At 34.5% G+C, this 22,737-nt stretch overlaps 4 protein-coding genes across 4 annotated transcripts; 2 read left to right on the top strand and 2 right to left on the bottom strand.

The window, feature by feature from the left end:
• Positions 1 to 4,134: 4,134 nt before the first annotated feature.
• On the top strand, positions 4,135 to 8,711 carry LOC102613898 (sodium-dependent phosphate transport protein 1, chloroplastic). The gene is made up of 10 exons (XM_006488431.4): positions 4,135 to 4,598; positions 4,894 to 5,001; positions 5,225 to 5,380; positions 5,608 to 5,823; positions 6,091 to 6,300; positions 6,786 to 6,923; positions 7,366 to 7,467; positions 7,742 to 7,807; positions 8,048 to 8,132; positions 8,253 to 8,711. The coding sequence occupies exons 1-10, from the start codon at positions 4,239 to 4,241 to the stop codon at positions 8,348 to 8,350; spliced, it is 1,539 nt and encodes a 512-aa protein (XP_006488494.2). The 5' UTR covers positions 4,135 to 4,238; the 3' UTR covers positions 8,351 to 8,711.
• Positions 8,712 to 9,087: 376 nt separating this feature from the next.
• Positions 9,088 to 10,973, bottom strand: LOC102613603 (cytochrome P450 86A1). The gene has a single exon (XM_006488430.3). The coding sequence runs from the start codon at positions 10,872 to 10,874 to the stop codon at positions 9,333 to 9,335; it is 1,542 nt and encodes a 513-aa protein (XP_006488493.2). The 5' UTR covers positions 10,875 to 10,973; the 3' UTR covers positions 9,088 to 9,332.
• An 8,101-nt stretch (positions 10,974 to 19,074) lies between these two features.
• On the top strand, positions 19,075 to 19,597 carry LOC102613315 (hypothetical protein). The gene has a single exon (XM_006488429.4). It carries the CDS (start codon positions 19,138 to 19,140, stop codon positions 19,432 to 19,434), a length of 297 nt encoding a protein of 98 aa, XP_006488492.1. The 5' UTR covers positions 19,075 to 19,137; the 3' UTR covers positions 19,435 to 19,597.
• A 784-nt stretch (positions 19,598 to 20,381) lies between these two features.
• On the bottom strand, positions 20,382 to 21,516 carry LOC107178363 (josephin-like protein). Its single transcript, XM_015533430.3, has one exon. The coding sequence runs from the start codon at positions 20,981 to 20,983 to the stop codon at positions 20,483 to 20,485; it is 501 nt and encodes a 166-aa protein (XP_015388916.2). The 5' UTR covers positions 20,984 to 21,516; the 3' UTR covers positions 20,382 to 20,482.
• Between the last annotated feature and the right edge of the window lie 1,221 nt (positions 21,517 to 22,737).

Genomic DNA, 22,737 nt, shown 5'->3' with positions numbered 1-22,737 from the left:
TTGAAGTGTCCTTACACCAAATAAAGAATAATAATAGAAATAAAAAAAAATCAATTGCGAATTAGATGTTCGTAATTTGTTACAAAAATTAGTAAAGGAAAACAAAATGGTTAACTTTTGCAGCTCATCATACAAAAAGTTGAATAAATTTTACTTTTTACTCACTCTTTGTAATAATACTAATATTAACAAAATTATGCTAAAATAGGAATGTCCATATCAAAAAATCGAAACAACCGATCAACATCATATTTTTCGGCCGTAGGGGAACAGATAGAGAAATTTCTAGATCAAAGCTAAGCTAGATCATATCTTCTAAAGGCAAAGAAGAGCTGAAAACAAGCTTAAAGGCTCAACACCAAATTTGATCTTTTAAAGTAAGACAAAATAATCATTTACTTTTTGCTGTTTCGATTTTTGCTTCTATCTTCATCTTCATCTTTGATCGGGCGATGTATGTATACTACTGATAACTTTACGATCGTACAAATAAACATTAAATTTACACTTTACTGTTATAATTTAACAGACATAATCAGTAATTTACATAAAATAGCTTCGCCATATTTATTGTCAGTATTTTATAATAATTATTATTTGGGATGATTTTATTGGAATTTTAATGTGGGCAGCATAGTCTTGATAGCGTAAGATCATTGCTTTTTGGGTGGGCCACCCATCACCTTCTCTTAGTTTGATAAAAGAATCGGACATGATCTCCCCGTGTCTCCCGTTCATTAATCTCTTTGTAATTGTCTTAATAAAATATAGAGTAAACAAGTTTAAGTGCCCGTGGTTTGATTTCCCGCAGAACGTGGGGCCGTCTCGTTTGTTAATGTTCACGAAATTAAAGGTAAATTTTGTTCCTTACTGTTACGAATTAATTGCTCAGTTAATTTTTATATTTTTAAAAACCCTTAGGAATTTAAGAATTTATTGTTAATAGTAATATCAACAAAATTTAATTAAATATGAATTAGTGTTGTATGAAAGTAGCAAGAGTACATAATTAGAACTTAAAAAAATACCCACCACCTAAATTAGTTTAATTAAAGCATTAAAAGCGACACATTTGGAATATTTCACTTTAGAGATAAGAATATATGCAAGGCAGCCCCATAGGAGAATCACTATCTCAATCAATCTTTTAATCTCGTGATACAAAACTCCATTAATAGGGGATTAGGATAGGGCCAAGTGGGAACAGTGTCTCCAAACATTTTTTTTTCTTTAACCACGAGGTGTCTTGGGAAGGGTCCCAACTGTGGGAGATACCTTTAAGCCCGTATCACAACCTAGACTAAAAATTCCCGCTCAAATCGGGAGGCACATGTTCTCCCAACAAAGGCGACTTCCTTGCGACTCGAACTGGGAAGCAAATTCAGTCAAGACACTCAAGGGGACTCCATTACCAGTGGAGCCAACACTTTGTTGGTAGTGTCTCCAAACATTCTTCACTCACAAGTTCATTTGACGAGTATTTTCATGCAGATATAGCACTAATTAAACCCTTTGTTACTTTCACACGTGGGACATCACAGTCGATACGTAATTGACTTTTGACCAAATTGTGGAAGCAAAAGAAGCCGAGTTTATTAGGTTTCTTTCATAGTTAACTCTACATTTCGAACTCTGCAATCTCTTCCTTTTTCATTTTAATTTTTTTCTTTTCTTTTCTTTTCTTCTTTGGCCACTACGACAGATTACAAAGGTTGCCGACACAACTGACTTTGGTCACCATTCATTGAAGATTTGGCACTCAAAATTTTAGGCTAGTGGCCATTTTCAGGAGGGTAGTGTGGGGAATAACAATAATTATCTAGTATTATGCTACGTTGCTTTTCATAGACAGCAATACATATAATACTTGGCATGCATCTCATCATCCTCATGTGCTGCTGCCATAATTGATTATGACACCGTTCTTGTGCCTAACCATGCACCCACGTTATGTTTATTCACATGTTTATATGGGGGAGAGACTGGTCTCTTTCCATTTATTCATCTCAATATTTTTTTTTTTTTCATAACTTATGAAATAACTGGAGACATGAATAGTTTTTGTCCATGCTACAACATTATAATGAATAATTTTTGTCATTTTTCGTATGCTCCGTCAGCTCTTTTTACCCACTATGGATAAGATTTCCCCAATTCGATCATCTTATCATGTCGTACATCCATGTTGTGCATATATATATATTTTGTGTATGAGATGAAAGAAAACTATCAAATAATCAAATAATGCTTTAAAAAAAGGAGGGAAAAAGAAGGAATTGTAATAATATAATTTATAAACAATTAAACTTGTGGCAACAACGATTATCCATATCTCTAATCCAGTCATCAAGTACCGCATGCATGGTTTTAATTAACAGCGTAAATAAAAAACTCCCGCAAGTATGATTACCACATTTCTTTTCTCTTCCTTTTTACCCCTCTCAGACAGTATATCAATGTTTTCCTTTTCTTTTGCTGCCCCAATTGGCCCGGTAGCTGATGCCTCCTTGAGTTACAAGTCATATCAATTTTCAGTCTCATAACCAGCATCGGGCATCATCTTCAACACATAATTGAAGTGATACAGGCTTTAAGCTACATCCCCACTCCAAAAGTCTTCACATTTATGATTATACCGCTGAAAAATAATACATCTGGGGCCAGCCCTCGGCAAAACTATTGGCTTCATCCATCAGTAATTATTATCGGGTACTTGGTCAATTAGAGACACGTAATTAAAAGAAGTATCCAAACACAAGAGCTGTGAAATGTGAGTTGTGTTGCTGACCATAAAAGAGGCCCTGGCTGTATTATTTTGAAGGATGATATAGTGGCCACTATTGATAGAAGCGACAGGATAAAAGAAACAAAAGATTCTGAAAAGTACTGTCGAGGGTCGAGTCTTTCTTTCAATTGTGGTTGGATCGGGGCAAAAGGTGAGAATATTTTTCTTTCTTTACAGTTGACCGATCTACCTTCTCTTCCGCAAGAACCCTATTTTTCGTTTTGGGCTGTAAGAACTCATTTCATTCCATCATTGTTATTTTTTAGAAAACCTCCTTTCATTAGGATCAATGATATTTTTGCCTTTGATTGCAAACTTTAAACAAAATTGATCTGACCACTTTGTAGTCAAATAATAGTCAAACAAAATTCATCCGTTAAATAAATGAATAATGGTTAAATTTCGAGGATCATATTTAGTATTGATGTGTTGTAGTTTCAAAGCTACCGTTGTTATGAAAAAAAACAGTAATAGTAAAATAAAAGTCAACAATTTTTATTAAATATAATTTTTACAAAAAAATATATATATATATATGTTTTTCATCAGACAAGTAGTTAATTAAATTAACTTAACTTCCACACCACATTAGCTAGTGCTGTAGATTTGAAGCTATTGCCCAATCTCAATACTAAACAAGCCTAAGAATAAATGAAAGTAAACAAATTATGTTCGAAGAGATTATATAGGATTATAGATTGCTTTTTATAGTTTCTATCTCTCCGGGTTCAAATTGTTTTCTTGGTTGAATTGATGGTGTCTATTCTTTAGTCGTTCGTTTGAGAAGACATTCAATAATGACTCGAACAATTTGTGACTGGAGAGTGATTATATTTGGGTGCTATGCTTTTTGAGTAATCCTCTAAGAAATAAAACATGAAATAAAATATTCTTGTTACAACATTACACATACTATATAGCATGAATTAAATGGTTAAATAAATTTGTTGCATACAAATTATCAATTTCACGGACCAAAAAAGCTATTAGCTCCTAATAAAATATTTGTTAAAACGATATTAAAAATTAACCTTTTCAGTTTTCGAACCCAAAAAAAAAAAAAAAAAAACACACACCAGAAGACGATATAAATAAATCTTGAACAGTCCAAGCCCTTCCCAGTTAGCGTCACCTCATGCAGCCGATCCGCTAATTAGCCCATCAAAGTCAGAAGATGGGCCAAATTCATAACATAGTTTGAGTAAAGTACCCATGAATACCAGCCCAAATTCATCAAACAAGCACGGGTAAGCTGTAGATAAAAATAATCAAAAGCCGCCAACGGAATTCGTTTTCTGTTATTTCTTTCACAATCCAATCTACTCCCTCCGCCCGCCACGTGTCCAATCTCTTACCATTTGCACAATTAATATCTCTCTCTTTCTCTCTCCAAAAAGCTTTAAAAATCTTCACTCGCTCGCAAAATCGTTGAACAGTTAAACTCATTCACGCCATGAGCGCGAGAGCTCTCTTTTACTCACCGATTCTACAATCTCCGCCCTACATCTCGGCCCGAAACAAATTGTCGCAAGCGGAACTTCGGCCACGGGGCCTGTCTCGGCTTCTACTTGGGGTTCTGTCCGGAGACAGGGTTTGCTCGTTCCGAGTATCCGTTCGGGATGTGAAGTCCGAGTCGTACAATGTGTCGGAGAAATCTGTGAAGTTTGAGGAGGCGTTGAAAGACGTCGCGTTGAGGAGTGAGGATTTGGGCGTGGATTCGGAGAGCTTGGTTCCCTGGTGGGAGGAGTTCCCCAAACGTTGGCTTATTGTTGTTTTGTGCTTTTCGGCTTTCTTGCTTTGCAACATGGACAGAGTAAACTTTTAGCTCTTTTTAATTAAACGATGTCGCTCCCTCCCTCTCCTTTTTTTTTTTTTTAAAAAAAAACTCGTTTTTCTGATTAGTCTAGTTATAACATATTAAAATGTCTTTGAACGTGGAAATTTCTCTCATTTTGTTTTCTAAAATTAGTTTTAGTAGAAGTGTGTTTACCAAACAATTTAGTGTAATTGATGTGCTTCTAAAGTTAAAGCTAAAACATAACAGTTACAAGCAGATTATTAGTCTGTGTGTTGGCAATTTTGAACAGATTTTTATTGTTTTTGGGCAGGTAAACATGAGCATCGCTATACTTCCCATGTCAGCAGAGTTTAATTGGAACCCGGCAACCGTTGGTTTGATACAATCTTCCTTTTTCTGGGGTTACCTTCTTACTCAGGTATTTTCTTCTTCCTTTTTCATGATTATGAATTTATGATATACTGGCATACAGCTCTGAGTTTATTGAACGTATCTGCAAGTATACTATTAAGCCATTGACTTAGATCTGGCATTTTAATTACTGTCCGCTTATTTTTAATGTCCATTTTATTCAGCATTATTACCTATAATCTGTAGGAAGTGTACTGCATTTTCTTCTAAGTTGTAGTTGTCAATGACAGATTGCTGGTGGCATATGGGCAGACACTGTTGGTGGGAAGGCCGTCCTGGGATTTGGTGTAGTTTGGTGGTCCATTGCTACAGCTCTCACACCAGTTGCTGCTAAACTTGGCCTGCCATTTCTACTTGTTGTTCGTGTTTTCATGGGGATCGGTGAGGTTGGTTCTTCTGTACCCAAATGATATTTCTTCTCTAATATGAAGATAAACTCTTTAAACTGGGCAGTAAAGAATGCTAACTAACAATTATGTCATTGGGTTTTAGTATCGTGTTATGCCCGTCTTATGTAATTTCAGGATAAGGTTTATTTTGTAGTGTTGAAAGCTAGATTTGGTTGGTGATTTTCTTGTTCGATATACACTCAGTTAGTTTGGTTTTTTTTCAGGGTGTTGCTATGCCTGCCATGAATAATATTCTGTCCAAATGGGTTCCCGTAGCAGAGAGAAGTAGATCATTAGCTCTGGTTTACAGTGGGATGTACCTTGGATCGGTTACTGGCCTGGCTTTCTCACCTTTTCTAATACATCGATTTGGATGGCCATCAGTCTTTTACTCCTTTGGTTCTTTGGGGACAGTTTGGTTTACTGTTTGGCTAAGTAAGGTATATTTCACTACCATTGGAGAACAGTAATGGTTTTTTGATAGACATGTTTCTTTTATGGAGATTCAAAGGTTTCTTGAATTGTTATGTCTGATGTTGGAAACTCTTGGCAGTTAAATGCATTTGACTGGTCATGGTGTTGAATTTTTTCTATCAAGGATTTAGTGGCCCTTCTTTGGGAGTATAATTGTAAATTGTCTGATATAATCGTCACTCTTATTCAAGTTTGGATTTGCTATGTCACCTTTTCTATTCTTTGTGCTGTAGGCACATAGTTCACCTGCTGAGGATCCTCTACTGAGACCTGCAGAGAAGAAGCTAATTGTTTCAAGCTGTGCATCCAAGGAACCTGTTAAAACAATACCTTGGGGACTAATCTTGTCAAAACCACCTGTATGGGCCCTTATAGTGTCTCACTTTTGTCACAACTGGGGGACTTTCATTCTCCTGACGTGGATGCCAACATACTATAATCAAGTAAGTTCTTTTGGCAGTAAAACTCTTTCTGAAACCGTGCAGGTGTGCACAACTGTAATTAGTTAATGGATGTTTCATGGAACAGTCCATGAGGCTTTAGGGAACTGCAAATTTCGTGTCTACAAATTTCAGGTAAAGTTAACAGGGGCATAGAATTATTGGAAAGCTGGATTGTCAATCTGATAATTTTGATTTTCCACGAATCAGATGCTCAACCACTATTAGCATATGTCATATTTTCCTTGGCCATGGATTAAATATTCAATTTTGCCATCTTGTTGTTTGTCTTTGGACATGATTCCTATCAAAGTTTCTGTTTTCTGCTTACTACTTTCTGTTACAAAATCTGTTGAAACCTGCAAGTTTACACAGCATTGGATTCTGCCTAATTGAACTACATTAGTTTCTTGATATCTTTTAAAAGACTGTTGGTACTTGCCACCATAATATTGACTGAAGCAGCAGTTTATTTTGTTACCATATAGGTCCTGCATTTCAATCTTACAGAATCTGGGCTTTTCTGCGTTTTACCCTGGCTTACAATGGCATTTTCTGCAAATCTTGGTGGCTGGATTGCAGATACACTTGTGAGCAAGGGTTTATCTGTAACAACAGTTCGCAAGGTATCACAGAATTGTCTGATAGGTTACACTATCATGTGCAACATTTTTTTTTTTTTCAGGAATCACAATCCATTTTCGGCATTTCTGTTCATAGCCTGTCATGGATTGTACTTGTCTGATAGGCTACCTACTAATCGAGGGATGAATGCACTATACTAATCATACTTTCTCTTCTCTCCTTTATGACACTCATAAACAATTGCCTCAGCTCATATTTCTGAAGAGAGGATTTTTTCTTTTTCTTTTTTTCTAAGTTACCAAATTTTGAGTAGCTGGCATCAATTTATGCCTAATTGCTCCACAAATAGTTCCTAGAAGCTGCTTCAAATCACCCTCCTTACTTTCTGCCAAGTGCATTGGTCATAGCAGTTGTTTGTATGTTTTCTTGGTTCAACTTTATGTGCTAAAGCTCATGCAATGTTCTCTACGTTATGTTTCACAGATAATGCAATCAATTGGATTTCTTGGCCCTGCTTTTTTTCTAACTCAGTTGAGCCATGTTGATTCTCCTGCAATGGCTGTTTTGTGCATGGCATGCAGTCAGGTTTGCACTATATACTCTTCAGAACTCACTGTTTTTGCTTTTCTAGCTAGAGGAATTGTGAAAGTTTAAAACATGGTAGATTAATTTCTGTACGGGCTGCTTTTCTACTGATGGAACAGATCTAGTTGATAGGTTCTCATATAGCTGTGTACTTTAATCAAATCCTCAAGAGGAGAATACTGTTCAGAAAATTTAATCATATTGTATTTGCTTGCTTGCTAAAATAATTTAAATATTATTTAACAATTTTTTTCACTTTCTTTTTCCTGAATAGGGAACTGATGCATTCTCACAGTCTGGTCTATATTCAAACCATCAGGATATTGCCCCCCGTTATTCTGTGAGTATTATTTCCATTAATATTCTTAGAGCCCCAGGATCACATTGCATATTATGTTTGAATGCTGGTGGCAAAACATGTTATTTTTCTAGTTGACATCAATTCCCTGCCAATGGGGAACGGTTTTTCAATTAATCGCTTCCACGTTAGAGCACCATAACATAGTGCTAACTGCTAATACTGCTTCTCCAGATGACAAACTAACAAGCTTCAGTCAATTCTTTGAAAATATGTTTTCAGGGAGTATTGCTTGGTCTGTCCAATACTGCAGGAGTTCTGGCAGGAGTGTTTGGAACTGCAGCTACTGGCTATATCTTGCAACATGGTCAGGATTGCTGCCGTATTTTTTATCTCCATCACATGTGGCTTAAATCGAGATGATAGCTGCTAAATTGGCTGATTTGGTTCCTAAACGTTTCCCCTGTTTCCACGCTTAATTTTTCAGGTTCTTGGGACGATGTTTTCAAGGTTTCTGTTGGGCTCTATCTGGTTGGAACTGCGGTGTGGAATCTCTTTTCAACTGGTGAGAAAGTTGTGGATTAACTCCTAGGGGACCCAATAACAAGCATCGGCTCAAGCCTGAGCTAGAATAGAAGAGACTTCAACTGATTGATTTGACAGAAGATCAAAACATTGAAATTGCAAGAGATTTCATTTTGGATTCTTGATCTTGAAGATCGACCGAATTTTCCAAAGGCCCAGGAAACTGCCGGCATATTGAAATTTGTGGAAGAATCCAGTTCAATTCTCAGAAAAGTTGCATCAATGAATCCATCTCAAATTCTCAATAAAGAAGAATATATTTGTAAGAAAAATTGTTAATGACACAAAAGAAAGACAGAATGATTATCACAGTGTTAATTGATTTTTTTTCCTCTTATAATAATTAATTCTGTTTTCTTTCTATTTATTATTATTATTATTATTATTATTGTTGTTGTTGTTGTTTTTTTATTTTTGTTTAAATAGCATTACTCTATTTGTAAAGTAGCCCTAACACAGACTCTAAATGTTATTCATTACCGGCATAATAATAATACCGCATCAATTTTGTACAATATGACTATATATACACACACACACACACACACAAACCATCATTAATCACTTTTATTTTATTATTATTATTTTGGTTATTCGTGCTACTTAGGTTAATGGGTATTATCATCTCTTGAGAATTGAGATGGTATAAGAAGTTCGGTTTCAAATCCACTCAATGAACATAATTTCTAGGCATGCAATGCGTAAACAAATTAAACGGTAAACATAATTAAAGAGTATATATAACTTATGTTTTATTGCATGAAGTTAAAAACATTTAATATGAAAACCCATATCCACTGACATGGAATAAAAGTAATATCAACATTACAAATTAAGTACACACTCTCCCAATTTTCACAACCCAGCATGCACAGACACTGTATATAAAAATAAATGAAAGTAAAACAAATTGAATGACTTATATCGGCAGCTTGGTGACCATTTTGTCCTTATCCCCTGGCACGTGCTTCCAATTTTGACCTTATGCAGCAGCAAGATTACGTGGATGCAAGAATACTCGAAGCCCGTGTTTCATGAACAATGTAAGAGACATCTTCTGCTCCACTCGGTGACCAGGAACCAGCGACAGCCGGTAACGCAGCAGCACAGCTGAAGCTGCTGACTTCATTTGTAAGTAAGCCAAGTCCTTGCCTAAACAAGTTCTCGGTCCAGCATTAAAAGCCACAAACTTGTATCCATCCTTTGGCGGTTCGAACCGGTCACCTTCGGCCGAAAGCCACCTCTCCGGCTTAAACTCCAAGCAATCTTCACCCCATATGGTCTTCATTCTCCCCACTGAATATATCGAATACGTCACCGTTGAACCCGCCGGAACAAAAGTTCCATCGGGCAAAACGTCGTCGGATACAACATACTTGAAATCCTCTGGGACGGAAGGGTACAAACGCAGCGTTTCAGCTAATGCCGCTTTGAGATAAATCAACTTGTCAGCTTCGTCAAACTCCAAAGGCTCCTCCATCCATTTCTTGACGTTGCTGCCTCGTGTTTCTTTGAGAACCGTTGAGATTTCATCAACGATCTTCTGTTCTACGCAGGGATGGTTCATGACGAGCCAGAAAAACCAGCTGAGAGCAACCGATGACGTGTCGCGGCCAGCAAGAACAAAGTTTAAAGCAATCCGTTGAAGCACTGCGCTTGGAAATAAGTTGCCGTCAACGTCTCTCTTCTTCATAAATCTCGATAACAAATCATCGGAGGGGCTTTCTTTTCGGGCCTCGATAGCTCCGTCCATATAGCTCTCGACCACTTCAAGGCTCTTCTTCAATCTTTTCTCAGCTCCGATGCCAAATATTTTCTCTAGTCTCCACAGGAACCCCGGGTACAGAAGCCTCTGAAGGGTAGCTTCGGTGGCGGTATCAAAGGCGATGGAGAAAGGATTTTCAGGTAGCTCCGGTGAGAGAGTCTCGGGATCTTTACCAAACGTAAGCCCGCAAATGTTATCAAAAGTTAAACGAAGCAGCAAGTCTTGCAAGTCTACGGGGAAATTCTGTTCAGCAGCTTGATCCAAAATGCGCCACAAACGGTTCTTGATCGTCCGGTTCACCCACCGAGCCATGGCTTGCCTTAGCGTTCTTGTTGTGAACTCAAGAGCAGCAGTCTTGCGTTGGATGAGCCAGGTTTCACCATCACTGTTGAAAATCCCTTGCCCTAACAGATCGTGAAACGCCTTTTGCCACGTCGGCCCTTTCGGATAGTTCTCGAAGCGGGTTCGAAGGATATGCTCGATGTTTTTAGGGTGGCAAGTGACTGTATAAAACCCTTGCTTGGTGGCCAAGTAAGGTAGAGCAACGGTAGTTGTTTGGTAAGTAGCTGAACCTCCGGTTGCTCGAAGATTGCTCGCAATCCAATCGTGCAGTCTCTTCCGGTTCTTTATTAGAATCGGAAGACTACCAACGAAGGGATATACCTTTAACCCGGTTAATTTCCGAGATAGAAGATAGAACCAGAATGCATAAGTCGATATGGCAGCCGTTAAGCTGAAGAAAATAGCTAAGGTTTCCATTTTGGTTGGTGAAAAATGGTAAAGAATTGTGTCTACTTAAAAGCTTTGGCAGCTCTTGAGCTAATGCATGAGAGAGATGATAAAGAATTGTGTTATATATAGCGGATATTATAAGAAAGTTTTTAGGAGAAGTTGTTGAGAATTTTGTGGAATTTGAGAATGAAGGATCGCTGTTGGGTTGATAGGAACTTCGTGAGACAATAAATATACACGAAAACCTCTGTCGACGACAAATAAATAAAATAAAATAAAATAAACACGAAAACCATGCAAAATTCATTTGAGTGTTATTAACTCCACCTACATTTAGTTGTGAGACGCTTATACTTTTCGCCCTTACATGAATCGTGTCATTTTGATGAATTTTTAAATTACTCAATTGCCGACTGAATTAATCAACACACACACACACACTTAAGAGTAAATTTGTAATAAGTATGGACTTATAAATACATGGTGAATTTTCTTTAGCAAGATTAATAGTTTATAGTTTATACTAATTTTGAGATCGTGTAGTCTAAATATAGGAGATTTTCAATTTTTTTCCCTGCTAAAATTAATAAATACTACTGGCCCCCCTCTATTTTCATTACAAGCAATAGCTTCTAACATATAATTTTAAAATATTACCCTTATTTTTAAATATATTTTTATTCATATTTATTATAAATTAAATAACTCATATAAATGAAAATCAAAATAATTTTTTTTTGAAGTACTAAAAATAAAAAAATATATGTTTCAATGTGAATAAAAGATTAATCATATGATATCTTTATTGTGCTTTTTTATTTTTTAATTATTTTTCTGATAATAAAAATATATATATTATATTCATAAGATAAATTATCAAGCAATCGACTTTACTCTTTAAATTTTTTATACCGGGAGGGTTTTTGGATATCATGAAAACATAATGAGGCAAGTGATATACATTGATTTCAGTAGGAGAAAATTGACAATCTTCCTCTAAATATTCATATTGATATCTAAATATTTGTACTTAAAATAGGCTAAATATTTGAATCTTCTTCTAAAATTTTTTTTGGGGGGGGGGGGGGTGGGGAATCTCATTAATGGACAAATAGAAACATGAATAGCTATGGAAAGAAACTGTTTTACCATATACTATTGAATACTTCCCCAGCGTATCTATTTCACTGCATTAACGGACCGTAAAAATACATATACAGATACATAAACGATAATTTTTTAATTAGCATATGCCACTATTTTACTTGCAAGGAAATCTTGATTAATTTATTGCATCTTATATATATATATATATTCTTTTAAAATGGTTAATGAATAAAATATCTCAACTATATGTCCTTCCTTAATTTCGCTTTCTTTTCACAAAACATCTAGCCAATGGACATCCCTAATTCTAGAGATTAAATATATGAATGCGGATCCAACATATATTTTAGTTTTCTAGAAGATATATCTCTCCTATTCAATAACAAAATGAAGTGAAATATATTTATATTGTTCCTTCTGTATACTGTCGTAAGCTTGAGGGACTGGTGACATATGGGCACCCGTATTAAGCTTTTTATATTCATTTATGGTTAAGATCCTCTGTTTGATAGAGATTTAATAAGTCCAGCCAATAAGCAAAAGTGAATAAGTGCCTTACTGGCAAAAGCACTTACTTGATCTTAGACTAATTAAAAGATTTTACCTACTGAAGATGACCAAGCCCTTGTGACGTGCTCCAATTATAACTTATGTTCTTACATCTAAGCCTCCTTAATTCTTAGTTGATGACTCTTGTTTCAGCAGTGGCAGTTAGAGACAGTTAAACGACAATGAGAAAAAATGAGTTTGTTTATAATCCTAGAAAAAGTAAAGAAAAAAACATAAAAACAATAGAATATGTATGCGAAGGAAAACAAGTAGGCCCAACACAGGAAGCAAAATTGACTCTATTTGAGTGAGTAGTTTTCAGAGGAGGAAGCTTTAGGAGAAAGGAAATGCCCCCCTTTGCCTTTTCTTTAGCAAATTGGCACCAAACCTTTGAACCCCTTTAGATTTTTGGATTATCCAATCATATAAAAGCAATAGGCTCCGTCAAATACCAGCAACCTTGAATAAATGTTTCTTAATTCATTCGCTTTCTGTGGACTGTGGTTAATATCCAATACACCTGTATATTATATATATGCTTTCATATTAAACAAAATTGCGTTACAGATCTGTAATCGTTTTCAAAATTTACATACTACACTGTTCATAAGTTTTGGCCATTATTTTCAATATTTTCTTTAACCATTAATCCTGGAGTGTATAATCTAAACTTAAATATTCTCAAGAATTTCCACGCATTACACTGTCTTTTATAATCAAGTTTCAGTTTACTCTATATAGAAAATTTGGAGGAGCAAACATACACTTCTAATTAATCTCTCAAAATTGATGAAAAGGAGGTCGAATTTATTTCATATTTTATGTCTAACAATTCGTACGTGAGAAAAAGAAATAAGTACAGAAATATATATGAAAGGGGAAAAAACTATTTTATTAAAAAATACTATGCTTGTTACATCACCATCTCCAAATTAATAAAAATGAAAGAAAATAAAACATAACTTTTTATACTCAAAATTCAAATCCATTGAGGGCTTGGGTAAAAGATTTTTAAGTATTTAACTCAAAAGATTAAATTATTGAGTAGGAGATTCTATCTACTTATAAATCCGAGTAACTTCCCTTAACTAATCAAATACAAGACACAACTCAACAAAATTAAATCCTCACATTAAAAAATAACCGAGACGATATTATAACCCTAAAAAAGCAACTATATGATAATAACGCTTAATAAAATTAAAGCACATGTATCGCCTTATTACAGGTTCAATAAACAGATTAAAACATATTATTAACCACATTATTTCATCGAAGCCAATGTCATTTGAGCAACCGCAAAAGCAATTTGTTCTCGAAGAATAAGGAACGCCGTCGCCGCCATTTGTGCGGGAGAGTACGTATCGAACGACGTTATTCAATTCCCTATTGTCCAGTTATCATTGTTTGCTGCAGCCTGCATGCCCATTTGTTTATATAGATAGCACACATGGCAGAGCAACCAACATTAATTATTAATTACAAGTTGTAATAATGCAGCAATATTAACAAAGAAGATGACAAAATGACATTTAAGTAATTATTCTTCTCTCTATTCAATTCGGTATATGCATTTAAATGTCAAAATGACATTTAAGTAATTATTCTTATGTTAAGTAAGAAGGCAGGCAGACGGCATTGACTTTCATCACAGCTTTTTCGTAAGCCAAGCCAATCTGGATTCATTCTGCCCAGAGTGGGTTAAGAAGGTCATCTTTATAAATAGCTATTTTCACATTTGCATTAATATATTCCAATTTATACGGTTTGTTATTAGATCGATAATAATAAAAATATCTATTATTCACTAACCATAATGTATGATAAGAATAAAGATAGAACAATAAATTCTTGTATAAACTGATGCGGCATAAATTAATTGGATTGGTTAAACAACTCCTGACACATATGATTTATTTTTATCATTTTGTATTTTCATTCAACCAATGAACTTAAGTCACATAAATTTGTACAAAATAAATTTATATAAAAATTTGTAGTTCTGTCATCACTCGTATAATAAATGTGAAAATGAATTAATTTTTATGTTCTATATAATTAATGTTTTATTTTTTTTGTTACATTATATAATTTTAATGTACACTTAGTATTTAGATATATAATGAAAATTATTAATTTTTCAATAATATCAATAACTGTTGGTTTCGATTATTACTATAAATATTTACTTGCAGTGTTGGTCTTAATTAAAGAATTCATGTTAATATGATTCCCATTATTGATATGCATTCTATAACTCTTGGCATTTATTTTTATTCACCGGGTTCTGCTCATGACAAAATGAAAATATTGAGGAGAGAAAATATTAAAATAAGAAAATTAATTCCATTAAAGTTAGTGTGGGAATTATGAGAGTTTTGTAAAGTAAAAGTTTAAGTTTTGAATTTTGATAATGGAGTGTACAGTTAATGGGTATTATCCCATGGGTCGAAACCTAAGCAGATGAATCATACTAGATCAATGGGCTTTGTTTAGGAAGGGGAAGCTCTAGCATCCGTTTAAAGTTTAAAGCTCTATGAAAACCCACTCATCACATGTATAACTTTTATTTGGATGAAAATTATATAAAAAAGATAAAAAGGTTACAATGGAGTTTAATTAAATATTAAAGGTAATTTTTTTATAATAAAAATATGGGTGAGGGTGTTTGAATACACTAAATTTCTCTCAACATACACTTTCTTAATTTATGCACTATTTAAAACTTTTACAATGTAAAACCTTCAGTATCCCTAAATTAACCCTAACTAGATATGTGTTATGATATTTTAGGTTTACCAGCCATTCTTTTTCTTCTTCTTCCTTTTCTTTTTTTTTCCTTCGTTCATTCTTATCCTCTTCTCTCTATTCTCCGTTCTTTTTATTTGTTTGGAAACTTTGGTTAATTCCATGTACCAAATCATAATACTATTTTCAGCTTGCTGTAGGCCATTGAAATGACGAAAAATCTAACATAGCATTGAGGAAAAGTATCGTATGGCAATTATTACGGCAATAACCACAATATTTAATCTCATGAAAGATTTAGGATGCGTTTGGAGTAGTCGTGCTGACCCTTAATGGATTTAGGGTTGTTATAATTAATTATGTGGTCATTCCATAAGCAAAGTAAAGCAGAGACCAAAAAAGAAATCTAAAGAGATGATGGTGATATTGTTTACAAGAAGGAGAATTAAGGTTTATGGTTGGTGCGTAGAAAGATAAGAAATAATTTTATTCTATCTTATTCATAAATCAATAGATATGTACTTAATAGTAAAATATTATAGAGATATTTTAGTAGTATAAAAGTTTATTAAAAAGCGCGTATAATTAATATTTTTACGGGTTCAAATAGCACCATTCTAAAAATATTATGATTATAAAATTCGTTACTTTACTGCCTCAAAATTATTTTGATTTTAAAATAGTTACTTATATGATTTAAACACAGGAGAGTTCATGATTTGTAAGTGTAAAAATATTTTTAATTTAAGTTAAGTTTATATTCGTCTTTTCGTGTAATTTCCTTCAGCAATAGAATTATGATGAATTACAGACGTTGGGTTTGGTAAGAATTTTAAAAAGGGGTGTGAGAAGCACCAGTCGTTTAGGAATTCAGAAATAACCCATAAAAAAACCCAACAAAATTAATGTTATTTAGATATTAGATGGATTAATTGATGTCAAGAGGCAAACCGAATACGAATTACGAATAGGATAGGCTGGCAGCAGAAGCTCTGAACAGTGCTTACGAATACGATGGAAGTTAATTCACCGAACATCTATTATATGTGTGTATTATGAAAATGAAAATGAAAATGAAAATGAAAATGAAAACGCTGCTTGGAAAAGGGTACCGAACGGGCCCTAAGTAGTTTGACGGTGGATCCAAAACGTGGGCGATGGCGAAGGGGAAATGAAGTTTCAGTGGGGTGAATTAGTATTGCCTACTCTGGGCTATGATCTACAAATGCTTGAGTGGCATGAGTTACCTACTCTACGAGGCTACGAGCAGATTTGTAGAAGCATGCGAAGAAGAATGATGGGTCTCTAACAGTGACTCACGCGAAGTCTAGTCTGGGCTTTATTTTTTGTATGTATAATATAGTCCCCAGTAGATGGCAGGCTACCAAGCAATTAGATAGTATTTGCATTTTCAGAGAGCGCATCAAGCACTCTTCAATCTTCATCTCAAGATACCAATCGGTCTTTGGTTCAATAGGAGAGGATTTACACTTACAATATTAAGTGTAAGGATTTGAATTTTCATAAAAGTTTTATGAAAGTTAATTTTAGTACTCCCTCAATTATCAACATAATTGAGTAGAGACAGTCTATCTTTACAAAATGTGAGTAGAGTAGACAACCCTCTAATATTAGAAAGAGTTTAAAATATATGGACAAGTGATTCAATGTGTCAATGTATGACGGTGGTCTCAATTATATAATATGATTATAATGTCTGATGTAATATCAGTAACATCTGTGTATGACATACTTAAAAAATATATATATATATATGGGTGCCTCTAAGTTACGTTAAGCGTAACTTACGTTTTTTGTCTTTTTTCTTCTGGCGAATTTCACACGAGTCCTTGTATTCTTTATGTTTATGGATGTATTTGCCTTCTTTTATCAATTATACATCTATTTTTCATTCTTTCCAATGTTCTTTTTATTTTTTTAAATAATAACATACGATTATCAAATGGCCAAACCTAGGTTACGTGTAACGCAACATACATTCAAGAAGTGAAATATCTATTGGCACCCTTGAATTTTATGGAAACTACATTAATTGAATTAAAATGGTAAATTAAAATATCAAATGGTATCTATTAATCAGAATTAATCAGAGTATATGTTGATAATGCCCTTTAATCAGAATTAATTCTTAGGAATGATTTTAACGGTAATTCTGAAAGCTATTGCATGTTAATTTTGAAGTCTGTCATGTATATTTTTTATATTTTTTATATAATTTCTCTTTAATTTAATTATATAATTAAATTACATGCAATAAACCTACAATTCAAGACTAGGATTAATAAATTTAGGACCAGAAGTTTATTCTGAATTTATAGATTTGTATGAATTTGATAATCATTTAATAATGTTTAAAGAAATAAATAAAACTTTAGAGAAAATAAAAAAATCGATAGGAGGGATGGAAGAAGACAAATACATCCACAGCTGTAAAAATTGAAAATAAAAAGAATTAGGAGGGCTCATATGATATTTGCCAAAAAGAAAAAGACAAAAAACGTAAGGTACATTGATTGTAACTTAGGCGTTCCCATATATATATATATATCTTCATCTCAATTTACAATTCTACATCATCATTTCTTTTTGTCCTGTTTTCCTCTTCTATCCAATGGAAGGCTTGAACCTGTTTTTGGAGAGGATTGATATTTACTCATATTGTCTATCACAAAATGCAACGCCTACAGCAGTCTCTATCAGATTCATACAGTTCAATTTTACCCACTAACCGCAAAAATGGCAAAATTTTTTTTCCGGAGGGAACTTATTCTACAGAGGCCATAGCAAAATGCCCTCCGAATGAGTTTCCGAAACAACCCCGATCCCAACCTTGATGAATAAGTTCTATTGTCAAGTTCACGTGAGATGCAAGAATTTAAGGCTTGTTAATGTCAATTGTGGATTTTGTTAAGTTACAACTTCAAAAATTATGTGGGTCTCATCGCTTCTTATAACCGTTCACATTAATTTGAAGGGGCTGTAAGTTACGACAGCTATAACTTAGCAACGCTCGTTAGTCGTAATAAATACATGATTTATATAAGATTTTGTTACGACTAATTCATGTAAAAAAAAAAAAAAAAGATAACCTTCCAATAGCGTGTGTGTATTAGTAGGAATATTTTTGTTTCAAACTCTGTTTTGAAATTAATAGGCTTTGGTTGGGCCAAAAATGAGGTAATTTATCTTGTGTTTTAAAGTAGAATTCTAAATTCGTTTTATATTCCTTAGTTTTCCAAGATTTTTTGTTTCCAACATTTTACTAATTAAGTTTAATTAATATTTTCACACGTAGTTAAGAGTCCTCTCATAACAGTATATCTGTTTTAAGATTTTTTTTTTTTTACACATGTTAAACATTTTTCTTAATACACAATCAAGATTTATTTATTATTTATCGTGATTATATTTGCTCACAAGGGAATTTTGATCATGTGTCGTTTTTAAAAATTTTGTTTGCTCAGCATCAGTTCAAAAATAATAATAAAAAAGGGCAAAAGGAAGCGCATGGATTGCCAACCTACCACGTGGCAAACCCACATCCATATCCACTCAAGATGATCTTTCATCCCTCAATTTTGTTTCCTCCTCTCAAAATAAAAACGTTTAAATGAAAAAAAAAAAACCGATGAAATAAAAAATATGCTTAAAAGGCCAAGAGTGGAGAAGATAAGGCACCTGTGGAGAGCTCGTGCTACAAGCACTTCCAATTCCTTCCATTCGCAATCCAAGCCCCAATCCAACGGCTCACATTTCATCATCACGTCCCCTCAAAAAAAATATATATATATAAAGAACATGACAAGGACCGTAATCATTCTCCCCATTTTAAACCAATTGAAAAGAAAAAGCAGAGAAAGCAGTGATGGCATCACTTCCCATAATAAGCTTTGCACCAGCAACAGTAAGAGTGTATGCAGCAACAGCAGCAAAGGAAGCTGGTGGTAGCAAAGAAGAGAAGAGTTTGCTTGATTGGATTCTTGGGGGTATGCAGAAACAAGATCAGTTTTATGAAACTGATCCAATTTTGAAGAAAGTTGAAGACAAGAGTCCTCCAAGTGGACGTGGCACAACAAATGGCCGCAAGAACTCCGCTTCTGTGCCTCAGCCTCAGAAGAAGAAGGGTGGCTTTGGACTTGGGGATCTCTTTGCCAAGAAATGATTTTTTTTTCCACAAAAAAAAAAGTACTATTTTATATGTCTGTTTCATTTTTATGATCTTCGAAATGAATGTGCTGTACGTTTATTGCTTTTGGTCATTCTTGAACCTTAATTAAGTTGTCATCAAACTTCCTTCTCTTTTAAACTGAGCATTTTTATTTTAAGTCGGCTGCCATCTCTAAATGAGCATATGGGTATATTCGAGTTGTCAAGTAACTTTTTAACTTAAATTCATAGTTGCTGCTGTGGCCTGTGAGGAATAGCAAGTGAGTAATTAGTAAATATTAGCGGCCAAGTAAAAGTAGGCGATTAGTCATGTTGTTATTACTGCTTATACAGCCAAGTTTTTAATGTTAACACAGTGCTTTCTGAGAAGCTCACTTCTGAGGCTTATGCGTATGCTTAGATCAATTCTGTATTCTACTATGCCAGATGAATTCTCAGAAATGATGCAGAGAAGCAGCTGTATCAATCAAAAATCACACTGCACATCTTAATTACTGTAATTCATCATGTCCTTGCAAACTTTTTCTTTACTAAAAGTTGAATAGACTAAATCCATGGAGACAGTTATATTGTAGATGAACAGTAACAGCCATTAACTTAGTGGGGAAATAATAGCAACAGCCATTGACATTACTGTACATTTACCAGCGCAAGGAATAGGCAAAAACGCTTTCTTGATTACTCAAGCGAACAAGTTGGGCAATTTCCTTTGGACAATATTGACGTAAAGCATTGACGAAAACAAAGCCTTTTTGTTTTTTTCCCCCTTCCCCCTAAACCCACCGTAGACAAGATCACGTGATTTGTCACAGGCGCAAAGTCCATGGGAATTGGGAACTACCAGAGCAACCATGCAACTTGCAACAGGTTCATCATTTTCATGGTTAGTTAATGATAATGAATGAAGAGTTGAATTCACTTTCTACTAATAAGAGAGAGATGGAAACAAACCGTTTTACTTACTATTTTAGCACTGAAACCAGAACACAACATTATGGTTTACAAGAGGACTTTGAGACACGTTATGACGACACAATAAAGTTTTAAGAAGCATTTGTAGAAACAGAGTTTGATCTTGGTAGAGAAGAAGAAGAGTTGATGAACTCGATGCAATCTTCAATGGCTTCACTTCTATGAGAATCAACAGGAATCACAGACGGCTTTGATCTTCCTGATGAAGAGACAGTGGCTGAAACTGTAGCTGAATGTCTCTTCTTAAAGTATGCAAAGCACAGACCTCTTGCCATCCTTCTGCTAAGATGCTTGAAAAATCTAACTGGTGAGACCTCTGATCTTTTTGGTAGCCTGATTCCACAGCCCCCACCAGACCTCTTCTTCTTCGCCGCAACTTTGTTAATACAGTTTCTTTTGTTGATTTTGTTCTCCTTTTTAGTGCTGGGAATGCAGCTCACTTGGTTTCTCCCTTTTGTTTCGCAAGACTCCGTGGCTTTCACGGTCCCGACAACTCTGTTAATAGAGTTCTGCTTCTGGGCTATGCTTATGCCTGCTTTGCTACTCACTTGGCTACTCTCTTTTGCTGACATCTTCTGCAAAGACCGATTAAGATAGACAGAGAGATAGAGAAGAGAGAGCTCCAGAAGAGGGCAAAATGAAGGGCAGTAAGTGGAAAATAGGGGTGCGAAGTTCTAGTGAATGTAAGAATGCAAAGGCCTTGACAAATTTATAGAAGGAGGGAAAGCTAAAACAGTAAGCTAAAAGGGCTAAGAGAGGCAGTGAAAAAGAACATGATCTATCTTTGATCTAACACTTCACATAAAGTAAAATGCTTAAAAGTGTTAGTAATCAAACCGAAATAATTAGATTTTAGCATCTAAGCTAGAATTAACTTTTAGTGAAAAATGGGAACTAGTGGTAACTGACTTCTAGATTTAATACAGTGCAAGCTGGAAACAGTGATGTGAATAGCAATAAGAGAACGTAATGTTGAAGGGTTTACACAAAGCACAAGAATTACTGTTTGCTTTAGTTGTCAATCACATAAAGAATTGCTAATTTGCTATCAACAGGATTAATAAATACAGCTCTCTCACATTCCCAAACGAGGAGTGAGCAGACCAAAATATTTCAGCAAAGTTCATAGATGAAATTTACTAATATTTTACAAGGCACAAGAAAAAGCAAATTGAGTTCATAAAAATTTAAAAGCCTTTAAACCTACTCTAAATAAGAAATAAAATCTTAAACTGATAAGAGTTGTTTAAAGTTACTTGAGTCAATAAAAAATTAAAGGCCTTAAAGCTTATTTTAAATGAGGCATACAATCTTTAACTAATAAGAGTTGTTTAAGTAAAAAAAAAATTAAAAAGTCTTGAAACTTGCTCCTGATAAGGCATAAAAACCTTAAATTAATAAGAGTTGGTTTAAAATTGCTTAAATTAATAATTAAGGTTTATAAGTTTAAAACGTCTGGAGGTGAGGTATAAAACTTAAAACTTACTCAACTTTTTAGCCTATGGCGAAATTAATTTTAGCAACCCTAAGCCGACTCAACAAAGATACCTCGAAGTCACTTTAAACTTATAAAATTTCTAGTCTTGATTCACTACACTCGCGACACTAGAAATTAGTGAACTGTTGTTTGGGGATGAAAAGACAGAGGAACTAATTGATAAAGAGAAAGGGATTGTTGGGGTGTGGTGTGGGAATTTGCCAAAAACCACTTCTCATCTTTCTTAACCACCCATTCTTGCAATGGACAAACTACCCCTACCAAAGCCTAGTGAATCAGTGAAGGCCAACACAATAGACCTAGGAGGAGGAGGCATGAACGGTCAGATCAAAGAATTAAGATGGAAAAAACCTCATCACCATCACTACCGTCACGATCATCCTAATATTTACATTATGATTTTGAATATTCAACATCCATTTCATCACCTATATTCATCATCGATCGTCATTTTGTTTTTATTTTCATAAATTAATTTGAGCGTTGGAGGATTAACGTCATAAAAACTTATTACATTTTTTACCGTCCTTTGTAATTTTAAGTGTTCTTAAATTATCTGTAAGTTGCTTCCTCACCAAACAAATTTAAAGTTGACGAAAGAGTTTGATATCAAGCCGCTAACAACTCTCTTACATTCCCAAGCGAGGAGTGAGCAGACCAAAATGTTGCAATAAAGAATATTTGACTGATGATCTTTTCTACTTTCTCATTGTTCATCTCTGTGTAAGAATATAAAAATACTTGCTTTGTGAATAGAATACCAAGATGCTCATTTGCATAACTACAAATGAAAAATGGCCTGCTATGATTGTTTCCATTTTGTGGTGG

The sequence above is a fragment of the Citrus sinensis genome, chromosome 8 (assembly GCF_022201045.2).
Source record: "Citrus sinensis cultivar Valencia sweet orange chromosome 8, DVS_A1.0, whole genome shotgun sequence".
Lineage (NCBI taxonomy): Eukaryota > Viridiplantae > Streptophyta > Magnoliopsida > Sapindales > Rutaceae > Citrus > Citrus sinensis.
This window is presented reverse-complemented; position numbering and strand designations above follow the sequence as displayed.